This window comes from Rhinatrema bivittatum, chromosome 2 (genome assembly GCF_901001135.1).
Source record: "Rhinatrema bivittatum chromosome 2, aRhiBiv1.1, whole genome shotgun sequence".
In the NCBI taxonomy this organism is placed as follows: domain Eukaryota; kingdom Metazoa; phylum Chordata; class Amphibia; order Gymnophiona; family Rhinatrematidae; genus Rhinatrema; species Rhinatrema bivittatum.
Window position 1 is genome coordinate 405,833,109 of NC_042616.1, and position 18,347 is coordinate 405,851,455.

An 18,347-nucleotide genomic window follows, 5' to 3' on the forward strand; every position below is an offset into this window, starting at 1 on the left:
GAAAATGTGTTATCCATTCCTGGAATGAATGTTTTGTTTTTTCCTTCCAGAACAGCTAAAGTCCCTTATTAATTCCAGGAGTATTCCATCTTCTCTACCTGGGGAATATAGGTCTAATGATCCATGAGAATAGGTCTGCTGTAACACGCTAAGCCTGTTTCTAATTAATAGTTTCTTATTACTCCCTTCTTTTTGTGGCCCCTCTGAATTACCTCTATTACTTTAAGGAAAAGTGATGTATCTCTGATTTTGTTTTCTGCGAAATTTTGATTTTGTTTGTTAATTTATGCACTATTTTTGTTTACGAAGCAAGATTGTATTTTGCTTAATTTTGTTGAAAAGCATACAAATAAAATAAAATAAAAAAAAGACCAGAAACAGAGAGTAGGATTAAATGGTCTGTTTTCTCAGTGAAAACAGGTAAATAGTAGAGTGCATCAGGGATCTGAACTTGGACGGTGCTTTTTAATATATTTATAATTGATCTGGAAAGGGGTACTATGATTGAGGTGATCAAATTTGCGGATGACATAAAATTATGCAGAGTAGTTAAATCTCAAGCGGATTGTGATAAATTGCAGGAGGAGCTTGCAAGACTGGAAAATCGGGCTTCCAAATGGCAAAAGAAATTTAACGTCAACAAGTGCAAAGTGATGCATAGAGGGAAAAATAACCCTTGCTGTGGTTTCACAATGTTAGGTTCTATCATAGAAGTCCCCACCCAAGAAAGAGATCTAGGCTTCATAGTGGATTATACATTGAAATTGTCAGCTCAGTGTGCTGTGGTAATTAAAAAAGCTAACAGAATGTTAGGAATTATTAGGAAGGGAATGGCAAATAAAATGATGGATATCATAATGCCTCTGTACCGCTACATGATTTATTAATTTAGATTTATATTCTGCTTTTTGTACTTTTTTCAGTGCTTCAAAGTGGATTACATACAGATACCATAGGTATTTAATGCCTGCAAAAGCACCATAATGCATGGTACGATTCACAATGTTGTGAAGCTGTATTGTATGGCTTTATCTACACCTTTTTTATTTGTGTAATAGGGGTTTATCTTCCTAATGCTGTTTCTAAAGGAGAGAGAGAGAAAGAGAGAGAGAGTGAGTTAGTGTAGTGGTTAGGGGCCACTTTGATATTCAAAGTGAGACGTATGAACAGAACTGTGCTCTCTTGTGAAGATTTGATGACCCTTGGAGTGAGGAAACACCCAAAGATGAGATTTGTGCAATGTTCTCTCATCCTAGCTTGATGTTATCCAGGTAGAGAGTCAATCAAGCTAAGTTGAGAGAACATTGTACAAATCTCATCTTTGGGTGAGTTTCCTCACTCCAAGGGTCATCAAATCTTCACAAGAGAGCACTGTTCTGTTCGTACATCTCACTTTGAATGTCAAAGTGGCCCCTAACCCCTACACTAATACCTAAACCTCACCTCGAGTTACTAGGTAGGCTTCCCATAGAGATATAAATACCTATCTAGTGTGCAGGCATTATGGCTAGTTTCTCTCTCTCTTTCTCTCTCTCTCTTTCTCTATTGCCCTGATAGCTAGTCTGGCTCTTCAGGACCTTATAACTACTAAACATGGTCCCCCTAGTGGTTATATGTAGGAAATACAACAATTCTGGCCCTTATCGCAAAGTGTGAAAAAGTTATTGCAATTTGTGCTAAGATAGCACTTTACATAGGTATTAGTGCAACTTGTGATAAACTGCCTATTACCATAAAACACACCCCTTTTCTATCACAGGCAATATTTAGTGCAGTTTGATAAATCTAGGCCTAAGTTTGTACCTGAGGCAATGGAGGGTAAAGTGACTTGCCTAAAGTCATAAGGAGTGATAGCAGGACTTGAACACTGGTCTCCAAGTTCATAGCCCACTGCTCTAACTACTAGGCTACTCCTCCACTCCAAATGATGAGATTGCATCTTGAATACTGTGTGAAATTATGGTTGCCGCATCTAAAAAAAGATATAGTTGCACTGGAGAAAGTGCAGAGAAGGGCGACCAAAATGATATGGGGCATGAAACAGCTGCCCTGTAAGAAAAGGCTAAGGAAGTTAGGGCTGTTCAGTCTGGAGAAGAGACGACTAAGGGGGGATATGATAGTGGTCTACAAAAATCATGAAAGGACTTGAACAGGTTAATGTAAATCAATTATTTACTCTCTCAGATAATAGAAGGACTATGGGGCACTCCATGAAGTTAGCAAGTAGCACATTTAAAACAAATCAAACAAAATTCTTTTTTACTCAGCGCATAGTTAAGCTCTGGAATTCACTGCCAGAGGATGTGGTTACATCAGTTAGTGTAACTGGGATTAAAAAAGGTTTGGGTAAGTTCCTAGAGGAAAAATCCATAAACTGCTATTAATTAATATGCAATAGTAACTTGATATTCATTTAATGTTTGGGTACTTGCCAGGTACTTGAGACTTGGATTGGCAACTGTTGGAGACAGGATACTGGGCTAGATAGACCCTTGGTCTGACTGAGTATGGCATTTTTTATTTTATTTTATTTAGTGATTTTTTTATATACCGCGGCACATTAAAAACATCACCTTGGTTTACAATAAACAATAATTCAGCAACAGGCTTTACAGAGAAATTGAAATAACATAGACATGATATATATCAAAAAATACCAACAATATAAATACAAATATAAATATAAATATAAATACAATAAACAATGGTAATCATAATCCTTAGTTAATGCAAGTCTAATAATAGATGGAAGTTCAGAGACCAAAAAAGTCAATATTAGCAGTGAGAAGTATAAAATCGGTGTGTAGCAATGATTCAGTGCGAACAGGAGTATTAATCGGTATTTCAGTAGAGGAGAGGATATCTTATGTTCTTATGAAAAACCCACTGAAACCCACTGATAAGTTTGATATCTGTTCAAACTTACTAGGGAGTCTGAGTGGGTTTTAATCAAAAAATCTGCAAATGTATGGATTCTCTTGAACAATATAGGAAACTGTGGCTTTTCCCTATAAATAAAGAGCTACACATCTTTGTGACAACCGCCACAAGTGATTGGTGAGATACAGTCCATTTCAGCAGTGCATTCCAGTTCTACAGCTGGGCTTGAATGTCAACATGCAAATAAAGAATACTTACAATATATGTAGTGATTCCTGGAAGTTTATGGATTTCTTCTTGAAAGTTTGCTTGATAGTTGCCCAAATAAGAGTTTTAAAGTAAAGGAAAAAGCAGGAAAAATATAGCAAAACAGGCTGGAGAAATTCTAGAGCTGTAACACACATGCAACATATCTGTTTAAAGTTGTTTGCATTAAGCAACCTCATGATGGAATAGATAATCAAACTACCCATTGTCTGCAAATGCCAAGAGTAATTTTTACCTATGGGGGTTTGCCAGCATAATAAATGCAAAATTCTTTGTGTTGATTATTGCCCTCCCCCAGAAGCATCCATACAAATGTTTACCTGCATTTTTGTGCCAGTACTTTTTAAAGGCTAAACAATTTGCATAGTTTTGAATATCTAAAACTACACGCATAGTTGCCTTCTCTGATGTAATGCCACCCCATGAATGCTTACAAAGTACATATGTTGTTGACCTACTCACATACTTTTACTTATCTAGAGGGCAGGCAAGTATCAAATGTATCAATTCTGTGGAAATGGCTTCCATTATTGCCCCCCCTATGGATATCACTGTGCAGAGTTCTGAAAAAGCCCACAACACATACAAACTGCTTCATGGTTTTGTACACAGACTTATAAAAGCCTTAAAGCGACAGTATCTGCAGGCTTTCTTTCAGAAGTAGACCAAAGTTATTACATTGCCCTCTAGTGTGAGGTTAGTGAAATGCAGAACATATCTAGAAATAAATCCAACTGATATCTGGTATAAACTAATGGGGAACTGTAGAGAATTTCTGGGATACTCCAACTCAATGTAACTCAGGATCTCTATTTCCCCCCTGCCCCCTTTGATAACTGTTTCTTTTTATCTTATAGATGCAGTTAAATATCTAGAGTGCTCTGCTCTCACACAACGTGGGCTGAAAACAGTATTTGATGAGGCCATCCGTGCAGTCCTGTGTCCCCAGCCCACCAGGCCAAAGAAGCAAGGCTGTAACCTTCTCTGAGGGTAAGAAAGAAAATGAGCTATTATCCTAGCACCACATATCAGCCTAAGATTATTGGCAAATAAAAGCAGGGACTTACTGTGAACAGTGGCTGAACACTGATGCAAGTGCTCTATTGCAGTTCCTCCCACATCAATTCTGTGCAAGCCACTGCCTTCATTCCATTACTCCCCACCCTTGTTTATCTGCTACATAAGAAGCAGTAAACCTGGCCCAGATCTCCCCAGTATCCAGCACCAGTCATAAAAAGAGGGTCTTTTCACATGGGGCTGTGGGCACTGTCACTGCATAGCACCTATTCTGGAGCTACTCCTGTGGCACAAGGAGTAGTGCTTCTAGCTGCCAGCACTGTGATTCCAACAGGCATCCACTAATGCCAGTGATCAGCCAGGGCGGGCAAAGTCAGCGGGCAAAGTCAGCATCGGCATCTCCACAATGCCTCTGATGCAATAGCTTTCCCTCACTAATTTGTGACCCTGGAATCAGGTCATATGCTGCTGGTATAGCTCATGTTCCCTGGTACATCCAACTGACCAAACTGAATGGTACGTCTCACCCTGGTAGTAAATAAATCCTTGTCTCCAGCAACAAGAATAATGTTTGGTCACTCTGTCTATAAAACCTTTAACACATAAGTGCAATAACAAATATATTATCATTACTAGCAGTCTTTGCAGATGATATTTTGTTGCATATTGTGGATCCTCAATCCTCCCTTAGGGTTATCCTGGAAGAATTTGCCCTATATGATCGGTTAGCGGGATTGAAGCTAAATTTAGACAAGTGTGAAACATTGTCTATGGATGATATTGCCCGATTGACATAGGAGGGGCTATTCCCGATGTGTTGGGTCTCTGATTCCTTTAGGTATATAGGTATACTTTTGCATAGAAATTTGGATCGATTATACTAAGTAAATTTCCAAAAATTGCTTGATGACTCAGAGATGCAATTACATAGTTGGCGGGACTTCTCCTTGTCTTTGGTGGGAGGGTTAACCTATTTCAAATGATTATTTTTCCTAAATGGTTGTATGTGATTCAAACCATTCCCTGTTCCTTACCCAGAGATGATGTAAGTTGCCTGGAAAACTTACTTAGATGTCATCTCGTATTGCCTTAGTGAACTTTATGCGTAAGTGGGAACATGGGGGTTTAGGGTTGGCAAACCTTCAGCTGTACAATGTTGCTTGTAATTTGTGCCATGTAGCCGATTGGCTTCTGGGGACTCAATTTTATTCTCCGCTTTCCTTGGAACGCATGTTGCTAGCTCCTTTGGAGTTAGGATATATCCATCATTCCAAGCCCTCAGTGCTATCTATAACCAATATAGACAGATCCTGCTGGTGGTTCCTTTAGTACAAGCCTGGAGATTCCTTTGCTGTTCTATGCATTTGGATTAGCACATGTCTTAATTTCTGCCTTCACCAGGTAATAAAGCCTTTCCACTGGGGTTATCTCAGTGAATTTTTGCTCTATGGTCTGCCCAGGGGCTAACCTGGATTGCGAAGCTTTTGACAGAAGAAGGAAGTGTACAGTCCTTCCAATCCTTATGGGAAGAATATGGGTTGAACCACACACATTTTTTTACATATTTACAGGTCAGACCCTATATCCACTCCTTAGGAGTGTGAAATTGGGGTAATGAACAGAGAATGATTCTCTCTGAGATCTTTGATGTAGACAAGCCGTCCTGGCATTCGGTTTCATATTTTTATGCCACATTAAGTAAATTTAAACTAAAATTGGATTTTGGGCTCCTTTTGGATAGATGGTGCTCTGAATTGGAATTGGAATTCTCTGCAACCCAATATGAGAAATATTTTGGGAGGCTTAAATCCCTTACCAGCAATATTGCTCTCCGTGAAATATAATTTAAATTTTTAATGCATTATTACTATCCCCAACAGATGGCGTACCATTTAGGGATTGCTCCCTCTGACATATGTATTAAATGTACAGTGGCACCTGGTGTTGCGGGAGCACTAGGGAGTGGTCCCAATTCTGGGGAGGATAGTGTGCCCTTGGACCACGGCACGACTGCAGAGGAGCTCCGAGGAAGCACCGAGGCAAGCAAGGTGTGTCTAGGCAGGCTAAAGACCAGGAACTCTGACCTCTGCTGAACCTGAAGAGACCCAACAAAGCAATGCTGGTCTCTGGGGTAGCTCTCCGGCCACTCGATAGCTCTTTTGGACCTGCCACCTGGAAGCAGCAGATGCAACAGGTCGGACAGAGGTCGAGGACAGGTGATGGTACTGGAACAAGACGAAGACACTTGAGGACATGGTCAAGACAAAGGTACTTGGAGACATGGTCGGGCGAAGGCAAGGCTGAGGCATCAGGATGAAGAGAGGATCCGGGTGGCTCAAGACAGGTCCAGCCAGAAGAGGATTCAGTGACCCAGCGCCCTGGCAGGTCCACTGACAGCAGGGTCCACTGGATGGGCAAAGGTTGGCCCCCGAAACCTGGAACATCTGCACAAAGACAGGCTTACGGGAACTAGGTAAACAACTCTTGGTGAGTGGAAAGATGACAGCAAGGTTAAAACTCAGGATGAAGTGGAATCCGGGCACTCATTGCAGGTTCCAGCCAAAGTAGAGGCTTCAGTGACCCGGTGCGAGTGCCTTGAAGATGCTGGAGATAAGGAGAAATCCAGAAGCGGACTGGCTCCTTGCGAAGGCATTGGAGAATTGACGAACGGCCCTTAAGTAGGGCTGAAAAGGAAACACCTGGATGACATCATCAGTCAGACCTGCGGGGCTACTCCCACTGCGGGCCCTTTAAGAGGCAGAGAGAGGTGCGGCCGCACGCCTAAAGCAGTACCAAGGAGAGCAGCGTCCATGCCATGAAGAGAAGGGCTGGAGGCGGCACTAGGCTGCAAAACAGGTCCCAGCATCGGCAGCAGCGGTCTCCAGCTGCAGGAGAGGGGCAAAACAGCGGCTCAATGCCACATAGGAGGAAGGTCGTGTGCCAGCCCCGCTGCACAGGAAAGGACACCAGCAGCAGCGGGCCACACAGCAACAATGGTGTTGGCTGCGGCCTCCAGACTGCGCAGGAGCACAGCGGCGGCAGTCCTGACCACCGCAGGAGGACGGATGACGTCGGTGGCCTCCGGGCCACAGAAGGACAACGGCAGCGGCTCCAGGCCACAAGAACAGCATCGGGGCGGCTGGCAGGCAGACGGAGAAGTGAGAGGCTGCTAACGACTAAGCCCACGAGCAGCTTTGTAACACCTGGAACTTTGGGGCACCAGTTTTGGTCATGTTCCAAGGTTCAGACCTCTTGGCGCAATATTGTTCGATATTTACAGTCACATGGTTTCTTTTACCTTTGTGGGTCACAGCGATTCTTTTTGATAGCTTGACAGGGGTAGCGATAGGCCACAAGTATGACCGCCTTTGGAGCTGAAAAGTGTTGTTGCTGGCTAAACAAACTATTTTGCAATGTTGGCTGGGAGAGAATCCTCCTCCTATGACCCAGTTGAAGAATCAGATGCACACCATGTGCCTTAATGAGAAATATATGGAAAAGATGATTTTACTCAAATGAGGACAAACTTTCTTATTCATATGGGATACTTATTTACAGACGTTATCGCCTCAGACCAGAATCCTAATTCTCAATGATTATAATGTTCCCCCTAGCAGAGATGAAACGTGGGGAGAGGAAAGGGGTGGGGAGTTCTCACTGGGGGAGGTTATACAGTTTGTACAGGGCAAGCATTGGAAAGAGTACACCTATGCTTTTCATACCTTTTTGTTACTTGTCTGTTTCTTTTGCAAACTTTAATAAACAAATTTGAAACATATTATCATTATTATGGGAAAAGAGTTGATGGGTACATATGTTTTGGTGGATTATCTTTGGTCTAACTCAGGAACCTCACAATAGCCAAGGATTTGTGAAAGCATTGACCCAAGAAGTTGGTTTATCGGTAGTTCTCATCCCTGCAATATACAAAAGTTACACTTCTCAATTGGGTCTTAGTGTACGTACTATACAATACAAATACTCAGGCAGAGAGAACTACTGGAAAAATTATACAACCTCCCATGTTACCTATCTGCTCAGAAATACCCAGCTAGTCTGCATTCCTGAATTATGCGTGGAACATTTTTCTACTATTCCCAAATGGGAACATCCCACCCTGATTAGTGATGGTTCCTTACCATTTGAAGGCAGAAAAAGATCATATGGCCTTTCTAGTCTGTCCATCTCTACAATTCCTACCACTCCTTTAGAAATCCTGTGTGCTTGTCCCATGCTTTCTTGAATATAGGTACGATCCTTGTCTCCACAGGGAGGCTGATCCTTGCATCTACCACTCTCTCTGTAAATAAATATTTCCTTAGATTACTCCTGAGCCTTCTCCCTTTTACCCTCATCCCATGAACCTCCAGAGCCTCTTGTGCATTTATATCTTGGAGGTACTTAAATGTCTCTATCATATCTCTGATAGGGTGTACATGTTTAGATCTTTAATTCTGTCCTCATATATTTTACATCAGAGACCACTGACCATTTCAGTAGCCATCCTCTGGACTGACTCCATTCTGTTTATATCAGTAAATAAATATATATTAAAAAAAAAAAACTTTTGAAAGTGCAGGAGCAAAAGGTAAGAACAAATTTGGGGGGATTTAGGATAGGGATGGGGAGGGCAGGCTAGGGGGTTGGGAAGTGTTAAGGGTAGTAGAAAAATATCACACCCTAGACTGTACTTAACCACTTTCTTGAACTTTTGCAGTCCAAATGTATGACCCTGCATTTTTTTTTAGCATTAAATCTTAGCTGCTAGATTCTAGTTTAGACCCTTTTTCAAGTTTTGCTAGATCCCTTTTCATGTTTTCCTTACTTTCCTTAGTGCCTACTGTGTCAAAGAAATTGATCAGATTTGTTTAAAAGATCTGCCTTTAGTAAAAACTATGCTGCCTCAGATCTTGTAATCCATTGGATTCCAAAAACTTCTTTTAGAAATGATTCCATTAATTAACTCACAACAGAGGTCAGACTAACCGGCCTGTAGTTTCCAGACTCCTCCTTACTTCCACTTTTATGAAGAGCAACCACATCAACCTGTCTCGAAGCCTCCAGAACTAATCTTGACCTGTGTGAAAATTGAGAAGTAAGGTCAAAGATCAAATATTTTTAGGACCTGAGAAATGTATCTTCACAACTACACAAGGTGCAGTATTATTCCACTTATAATATATTTCATTTTAATATTCATTTAATATTCATTTGTTAATATTTGTTAATATTTGTTAATATTTGTTAATATTTAATATTCATTTGTTCATTTTAATATTCATTTAATATTCATTTGTTATATTATATTATATTGTTATATTGTTTCATTGTATCTCCCACCTGAGTTCTTTGTAAACCGGCATGATGTGCTTCACGAATGTCGGTAAATAAAAGTTAATAAATAAATAAATAAATAAATAAAAAAGATATTGCTAATGTATTGTTTTGTTTTCTTTTAAAAGCCAGTAATACTAGTGTTCTACGAAGAACATCAACATTAAATGGAAAAGTAGTTTTGAGAATGTACTGAGAAATACATTAAAAATAGACAATGAATGTGCCAATTTATAAACGACTGCCACTTCAGTTCTAAAAACTCATTACAGTTCAGGATCATATTAAAACCTTAACCCAATCTTTCTTTCACAAAATATGTTTATTATGTCACTTGAAGCCTTTATTAGACCCTAATGATTTTTGCACTGTTTTACAATTTCTCCTCTTTTCCAGTCTTAACTACTGCAACTCTCTTTTTCTAGGACTCCCAGTTTATATAACTCATCCTCTTCAAATTATCTAAAATTCTCCAGCTAGACTCCTAACAGGTGTCCCTATATGTAGTCACATTACTCCAGTTTTACAATCCCTTCACTGGCTACCAATTTCAAACCAGATCCAATACAAATTGGCTGTCATTGCTCCATAATATTCATTCCCCATGGATAGCAGCCACTTTGAAATTTCATACCCCAACTAGAACACTAAGATCCTCGCGTCAGAGATTACTAGATATTCCTTCACTCAAGGTAGTTTACCTTGATGAGACTAGGGAGTGCGCCTTTTCCTTTGCTGGCCCCTTCCTCTGGAATACTCTTCCAAAGGAAATTAGACTAATTAAAGAGTCTAGCAGAGGGCAACCTTCTGCTCCCGGGCCAGCGGCTGCCATTAGTCAAAATTGCACTGGCAGCCCTTTACCCCTACTGTGACAGATGGCAGCCACTATACCGCCAGGTGATTTGGGTGAGTCAAGGGCATGGGGGTGGGGTCAGAAAGGTGGGGGGTCAACTGTGGAATCATCCCTGTCTTGTAATAAATGGGATGAGTTGAGGCAGGTTTTGGGTTAAATAAAAAACAAAACAGGGAAATGAAAAGAAAAAAAAACTATCTGGGATGGACCCAAAATGTCCCACCCTGGACTATAAACGAAAAAATGAAATTTTTGTAGGCTACCACCCCTATGGTAAATGGAGTTCACTCCAAGTAAGAATAGGTTTTAACCATGGTTTTCTTCATGGATTGGGTCTCAACATTTTGTTAGCAATATCACGGAAGGGCTATTGGGAAAGGTTTCCCTTTTTGTGAATGATACCAAAATCTGCAACAGGGTAAACAATCTGAAAGATCTGAAAAACATGAGGGGGGATTAGTGAAGCTTTAGGATTGGCAGCTCATTTCACATGGAAGGGACTAATGGCAGCCGCTGGACCAGGAGCAGGAGGTCACTCCTGGGTCCCCCGCTAGACTACCAGATGCATTTGGTGAGTTCTGGGTCGGGAGGATGGTTCTCTATCTTGCTGCATTCATCAAGCAAGCCACTCTTATCTGTGTCCTTCTCCTCCACCACCAATTCCTGACTCCATGTTGTCCATTTTGTTGCACCATATTCCTCGAATAGACTTCCTTGTTCAGTGTGTCATGCTCCTTCTGGCTGTATTCAAATCCAGTTTTAAAACTCACCCTTTTAAAGTTGCTTTTAAATTCTAAATACTTCTCTAAATATACATCCCTTAGACTCTTGTTTGTGAGGTACAGAAACATTGAACATGACATCAGATAAAGACTATACATCCTGTCCAGTTTGCCTGTCCATATCTCCTGCTCAGCTTCATAGTAGCTCACAAGGAAGGCTGTAGGGAGGAAGAAGAGAGGTAATGAGGAGCTGCAGAATGAATGCATTTATAGGCAAGTAAGAGAAGCTTGAACAATATATGGAAGTGGACAAGGAGCCAATGTACAATGCACAAATATATCACGTAAAAAGCAAAGAAAACAGACCCAATAAATCATGTAATAAAACAAAAATCAATGTATTATTTCATGAATCTTCTTTGCAGATAGCCAGAAATCATCATAACTACCATAAAATAGCATTAATCATCAAAACAGATGCAGAGCTGAGCTAGGACAATTCACATTACAACCAACATGAAAAAAAAATATTCAAATTCTGGTGTCACCTCAGCAAAAAGTATCCCTCCACTGCTATTTTGTGAAGTAACAAACTCCTGCAAAAAAAGAGACATCTAGAACCTTGCCATACCATATAGTCACAGCATTGACTCTCAGGACTCAAATAACAGTAATCTTATGAAAAAGCAGTAATGCAAATTCTACACCAGGCCCTAGAACATTAATACATCACCTACTGGAGTAACAGAACTAACTGGACTACACACTAGCAGAAATACTGCACTTCAGTCACACACAGGCAAAGAAATAAGAGACTACAAATTAGAAACAGAAACATGCAGACAAAACAAATAGAAAGCCTGAGAAACTAAAGTCTCAGACAGTGGAATACTGAAGAAAAAGCAAAATACAAAAATATAAGAAATGCACATTCCCAAAGATGGCATATTCTAATTGCTAAAACCTCAAACTATTTTTTTTTTTACCTTTGTTGCCTGATCTTTGTATTTTTCTAATCTGTTGGTCCCTTGTTGGTCATTTCCTAATTCCTTTGAAGGGTCTCTCTTCTTGTTTTGTTTCTTCTCCTACTGTCTTCTTCTCTTCCTCCCTCATTCACACCCACACACACACCCCACACAAGCTCTCACTCTCACATGCTCTACCACAACAACAAGCTCTCACTTTCTCAAACCCCCCACTCCGGCTCCCATTCTCATACACACACAGGTGCACACCCAGATTCCCATTCATATACACACAGGTGCAAACACAGGCTCTCATTCTCACCCACAGACAGATGCACAATCAGACTCCCATTCTCACCCACACACGCATGGGGCCTTTTTATTAGGCACAGCCAAACTTTTACTTCCACCACCACAGGGATGGGATCCTGTGATGGCCTTCCTGCTCTAACCCTCCTTTTCACCGTCACGGGGATGGGATCCACGATGGCACTGCAACTCTGGCTCTCTTCTTCACCTTCGCGGGTTTGGGATCCAACAACAGCCTTCCTGCTTTGGCCCTCCTCTTTGCCATAATGGGGATGGGATCCTGTGATGGCCTTGCTGCTCCTGTCTCATGATGGCGTTGCAACTCCGGCCCTCTTCTTTACCATCGTGGGGATGGGATCCTACAACATCCTTCCTGCTCCTGCTCTCCTCTTCGCTGACATGGGGGTGGGATCCCACAGCGTCATTTCTTCTCCAGGCTCTGGCCCTCTTCCAGGTCAGACAGCCCTAGTTGGGTAGGTCTGAGCCCAAAGTGGTGGGCCATGGCCTACCCAGGCCCATCTGTAGCTACGCCACAGATATGATCATAGCAATCTTGAAGGAAGATAAGTCATGCAGCTGAATTTTGAATAGACTGCTGTGAAGAAAGACAGTTCAGTGGAAGGCCCAAATAGAACAAATTGCAATAGTCTAAGTGGCAGGTGATAAGAGAGTGGATGAACATTTTAGTAGCACGGTCAAAAAGGAAAGGACAGATTTTAGTAGTTTTACAGAGAAAGAAATGACATGCATTAGCAATACATCCCATAATCGTTTTCACGTCACCGATTTATTTTTATTAGTTACCCAACATAAGATATATCATTATTAATCAAACAAAAATATAGGAAATTATTTTTTTCTTTCTTAATATACAACATAAAGTCCAGGTGTACACAGGGCCAGTGCAAGGGGATTTGGCGCCCTAGGTGAGCCTTCTCCCTTGCGCCCCCTCCCCCCCCCGGGTCGCGCCGCCACCCTCCGGTCTCGGTCCCAACTCCTACCTCATTCTCGATCATGCCCGCCGACTATGTGGGTTTCTGGGTCACGAGCAGGTTGGGCACTGCTCGCGGCCTGACAAATCTCCACTCCTCTTTGCCACCGCTTGTGGCCCCATATGGCTCGCACCCAGTGGCACACCAAGGGTCTCCGGCGCACGGGGGCCAATGCATTTGTGTGCCTCTCCAGCATCCCCCCTTAATCCTTCTTGTACTAATGCTTAAGGTCACAGAAAATCAGTGGCATTTCTATGGGGGGAGGGAGGGGGCAAAATGACATTTCTTCATCACACCCACATCTACAGCATGGATCCGGCTTTAAAATTGGTTATAAAAAAAAAGTGTTAATAAAAAAGTCCAAAGGGTCTTCTGCGTAATTTAAAAAAGCTGGCCAATTTCACACTATAAAATTATTTGATGACCTCATTCAACTAATTCTATATGGCTATGAGAGTGAAGTCTGGAATATATAGGAAGGGACAGAATGTCAATATAAATCCTGCACCTCCAGTTCTGTAACTCTGTGCACCCACTGAAATTCCCCCAAACAATGGAGCTTGGATGTTTCCCTTACAGCTCATCATACTAAAAGATATTTTCAAATTCTGGTGTCACCTAACAGTAACAGCAGCACAAACACCTTCCACTGCCAGGCACATTGTGAACTAACACAAAACCCCGCAAAAAAGACACTCAAAATCTATACTGCAATCCCATCGTAACATAACAGTAATAACACCAAGGACTCAAACAACAATAACCCTACCTGTGAAAAACCAAGGGTAAATATTACACTGGGTCCTAGAATACCAATATACCACCTACTTAGGAAACAAAACAAACCCAATTGCTATAGATCCCTATACAGACACTATATGCTTGCAGAATCTCTCATCATGGTCACACACACAAAGCAGAGACAGATCCTCACCAAATACAGAATAAAGCCACATAAAGTACAAATAGAAATGTGCAGACAAAAACTGAACTGTAAAATGCATCATGCCAGACTCTATACAGTGTAACAATGGAAAAACAAAAATTTCACCATTCCTCGTGAAACAAATCAATAAAATCAAGATATATAAATCATTAATCATAATTGTAAAATCATACAAATAAAATAATTTCAAAACAGCTGATGAATAGAATATCTAATAATTAAAGACTCATGTAAATTTTGAAAGCTTTACCAAACACCAATAAAATATTTCAAACAGCAGACCCATCACATACTACCCAATAATTAAAATGGCAGTCAATCAAGAAAAATGAACTTAAAAAGCCACCTTTACTTACCCTCTCCAGCGGTTCTCCTACTCCTTTCCCTTGCAGGCTACACCAGAAGCAGCAGTAGCTGCTGAAGCTGTCCTCACAGTCCTCTTCCTTAGGGACCACAACCAGTCTCTTCTCTCTCTCACACACAGACACACACACACACACACACACACACATACACACACCAGTTACACCCTCAGAACCAGTTTCTGTCTCTCACACACGAATCATCTCCCCAACCAGTCTCTCTCTCTCACACACACACACAAGCACACACATAGCAGTCATCTCCCTGATCAGTCTTTCTCAAACATACACATGTCACCTCTCTGGCCAGTCTCTCTCAATCACACAATGCTCCCGCTCTCTCTTACTTACACACAGGCTTTCAATCATACACATGCTCTCTCTATTTCACTTACACACAAGCTCTCAATCACACACATGTTCTATCTCACTTACAAACAGGCTCAATCACACACATGCCCTCTCTCACAGCCAGAAGCCAGCCAAAAACATGCTCCATCTCTCTCACACACACACACACACACATTGTCACACACAAACACCCTCCCTGACTCACATATACACCACACACACACAGAAGCACCCCCTCCCTGTCTCACATACACAAAGCAGCCTCCCTGTCTCACATACACATTACACTCTCACAGAAGAACCTTGCTTTCAGACTTGCAGCATTTTTCACTTTTACTAAAAGTGAAAGTGATGCTCCCAACCGTTAAATAAGAAAACCACATTCCTATCAGAAGGCGAAATGACACCCTTCCTGCAGGTTCTGTCCTCCCAAGGGACAGCCATCCACACCGTACAGCTTCTCTTGTTTTACGCTTTAAGGCAAATTTTTTTTTGCTTTAGTATTTGTCTCTATCCACTTTGTTAAATTTTATTTTCCAGAAGAGGGATGCTTAAAATTCAGTAATTTCATTCATCCAACTTTTCAAAAATTGTGCTATCAGCACAAAAGTTGAGGTATATGTATTATCACATTTCATTTTTTTTTAAACTGACAGATTCCTTTCTCACATACATATCGCATTCACACACACAGAAGCACCATTCCTTTCTCACATTTACACACACATGGTAGGGGCTGAAGGCCACCGGCGCCATTTTGGTTAGTGGCAGCCGAGGCCCCAGCAGCAGCAGATCGCTCCCAGGCCCTCCACTGGACCACCAGGGGGGGCGTCGGGAGGGTGGCACTTGGGGGGGGAGGCAGGGCCCTTTCAAAATTCTGCTGCCTGCCGCGGCGCCCCCTAAGTCTCGGTGCCCTAGGCACAGGCCTAGCTCGCCTAGTGGTTCCTCCGGCCCTTGGTGTACAGTAAGTCCAAATGTGATAATTAATGTCATAATGTCTAGGTCACTTTGTTGAAGTTTGTCCAGTCCAGTGTTCATCAACAGTAACTTATCATGGCCCCCTTATACAGGACCTCTATTGTTTTCAAGATGTTAAATGGTCTACCTTAATGGGACTTGCAACAAAACAGAGGATAACACACACACAAACATCAACATGATACTGAAATTCTTTCAGAGTCAAGTCTGTTAATAGTAGGCTCTTTCTCAATATCCTAATAATGCGCAGAATGAGGTTTCTGCATAGTATTTCCTTCGAGGAGTATTTTTTCCTCATAACAGTACCTGCGGGCTCTACCCGTCAACACATATATATAACAGAAGCCAATATTCAGTTGGCTGTTTAGTTGAGCAGTTGTCCATTTACTGATATCCAGATAACTAGTTTCGTATATTCAGCTGGATAAATGTCCAGCTGAATATACCTGCTTAAAGTTATCCAACTACATGTAGCCGGATAACTTAAAAATCTTAACTGGCTAAAAAGCACTGGAAGCATAAACTGAGTGTAGTTTACGCTTTCAGAGCAGCTTTGACAGAGGCTGTGCTGGACATCGCCAGGAGCGGGTAGGTTGGGACCATGCTCCTGGAAGGGTTTTTTAAGAGTTTGAGGGGATAGGGGGAGGGTCCGAGGGGGGGCGGGGTGCAGCAGACAGTTAATGAAGATGGCAGGGGTAGGGCTGCGGTGGTCATCATTGCAATTTGGCGGGCGGGGAGGAGGGGTTAAGGTCCGCAGCGGGCAAAGGTTGATTATATCAAGGTGATGTGAGGTGGGAAGTGCAATGCCTCTGTAAAAATTGATGTTGGGGTGGGAGGAAATCGGGCCACAGGGCCCTGTACTATGAAGTTTCCCAGAGCTACTTACCAGGATATCTTTTAAAGATATCCGGATAAGTAGCAAGTTATCCGGCCACACGAGCCTCAGAAGCAGGTCTAAAGTTAGCCAGCTAACTAATCTAGCTGGATATACCCAATATTCGGCTAGGTTAGCTGGATATCTCAACCACTCCTCGGAACACCTTCAAAATACCCCTTTTTAACCTGTGATAATTTAGCCGGATAAGGGCTGAATGTATCCGGCTATGGCATTTAGATGGATAACTGCAAAATTATCCGTCTAAATGGCTTTTGAATATGGACCCCATAATGTTTATGTATGTTGCACGCCTGCTTCATCTGCTCTACCCAGCAGTCCACAGTCTGTTGGAAGATTGGATGCTATGAGTATACTTAGCATGCACCTTATCTTTCAAAAGCTGAGCTTCAGTACTATGCTCCTTTACCCTCTCATCCCGCTATCTTTCTAGATAGTCCATAATATGCAAGGACACATAAGGATAATGGACCCAAAGTTCTTGTGGACTTGCTATTTAATCAGTCAGATCTCTTAGATAACCTGGTTAAAACACAGTCTGCTGATGGATTTCATGGGCTTACCCAGTAACCATTTCTCCAGGCATCCAGAAAGGGCACAATAGAAAAATCTACCTCAGGTAGAGAAGACAGTTCACTCCACTCATTACCATAGGACTTAGATTCAGGATAGTTAGTTATTTTACTTTTTTTGATGGATCACTTTTCTTGCATAAAATCAAGGTTCTGGTCTTTACCCTTCCCTTGCAAGGAAAAAAACTCCCTGTGAGCACTGGCTTCTGCACATACTTCCCTCACTAAACCCCAAGGAGGAAGAACTTTGTCCAGACTCCTTAGTGAGATCTAGATATTCTTGCAGATTATCTGGTTTAGGAGGCAGCAATGGTGGATCCTTCCAGATGCAAGGGTCAATGTCCTTCTCAACATCTAAGGATAGCTCAATTAGACTGAAGTTCTACAAAGCCTTAGTCTACTATTCAATGGCAGCTGCTTCAGCAAGAGATAGAGGCAAGGGAAATCTAGCAACCTCTTATTCATATACCTGCTGCGACATACTACGGCCTCTCCCGATGGAATACAGGGGCACTTTGGGCAGTGAAGATGTATTCACTCCAGCAACATCTTGCCAGTTCACATTGCCTGAACTCATGCTGGGAATAGCTGAGCTCAATGTCTTCTTTTGAATCTCACATGGAAACCCAAGCTTGGATTGCATGACAGAGCTACTCTATCTTTTTCAAAAACCTCTTCAGTGGCCCCAGGCAAGGTCAATTTTATCTTTATCCCAGTAGGAGCTGGAAATTCTATGTGGCCAGAAAAGAGATTACAACTTGTTCTGTGGCAGCAGCTGTGACTAAGTACTCAGGACTATTTGGTTCTTCATTTTCACAAGGATCACTGTTGCTTTCTGAAGACACCGACTGCTGACCCTTCATGCTTAACTGTATTAGTGCTGGTCTATCACCAGAGGGAATGG

At 41.9% G+C, this 18,347-nt stretch overlaps 1 protein-coding gene across 1 annotated transcript in view; it reads left to right on the top strand.

Moving 5' to 3' along the window:
• Nucleotides 1-18,347, top strand: part of RAC2 (Rac family small GTPase 2) — a 110,047-nt gene that overhangs the window by 77,839 nt on the left and 13,861 nt on the right. The window contains exon 6 of the mRNA XM_029590058.1: nt 4,005-4,137. Within this exon, the coding sequence (XP_029445918.1) occupies nt 4,005-4,135 (131 nt within the window). The 3' untranslated portion in view covers nt 4,136-4,137. The remainder of the gene's footprint in view (nt 1-4,004; nt 4,138-18,347) is intronic.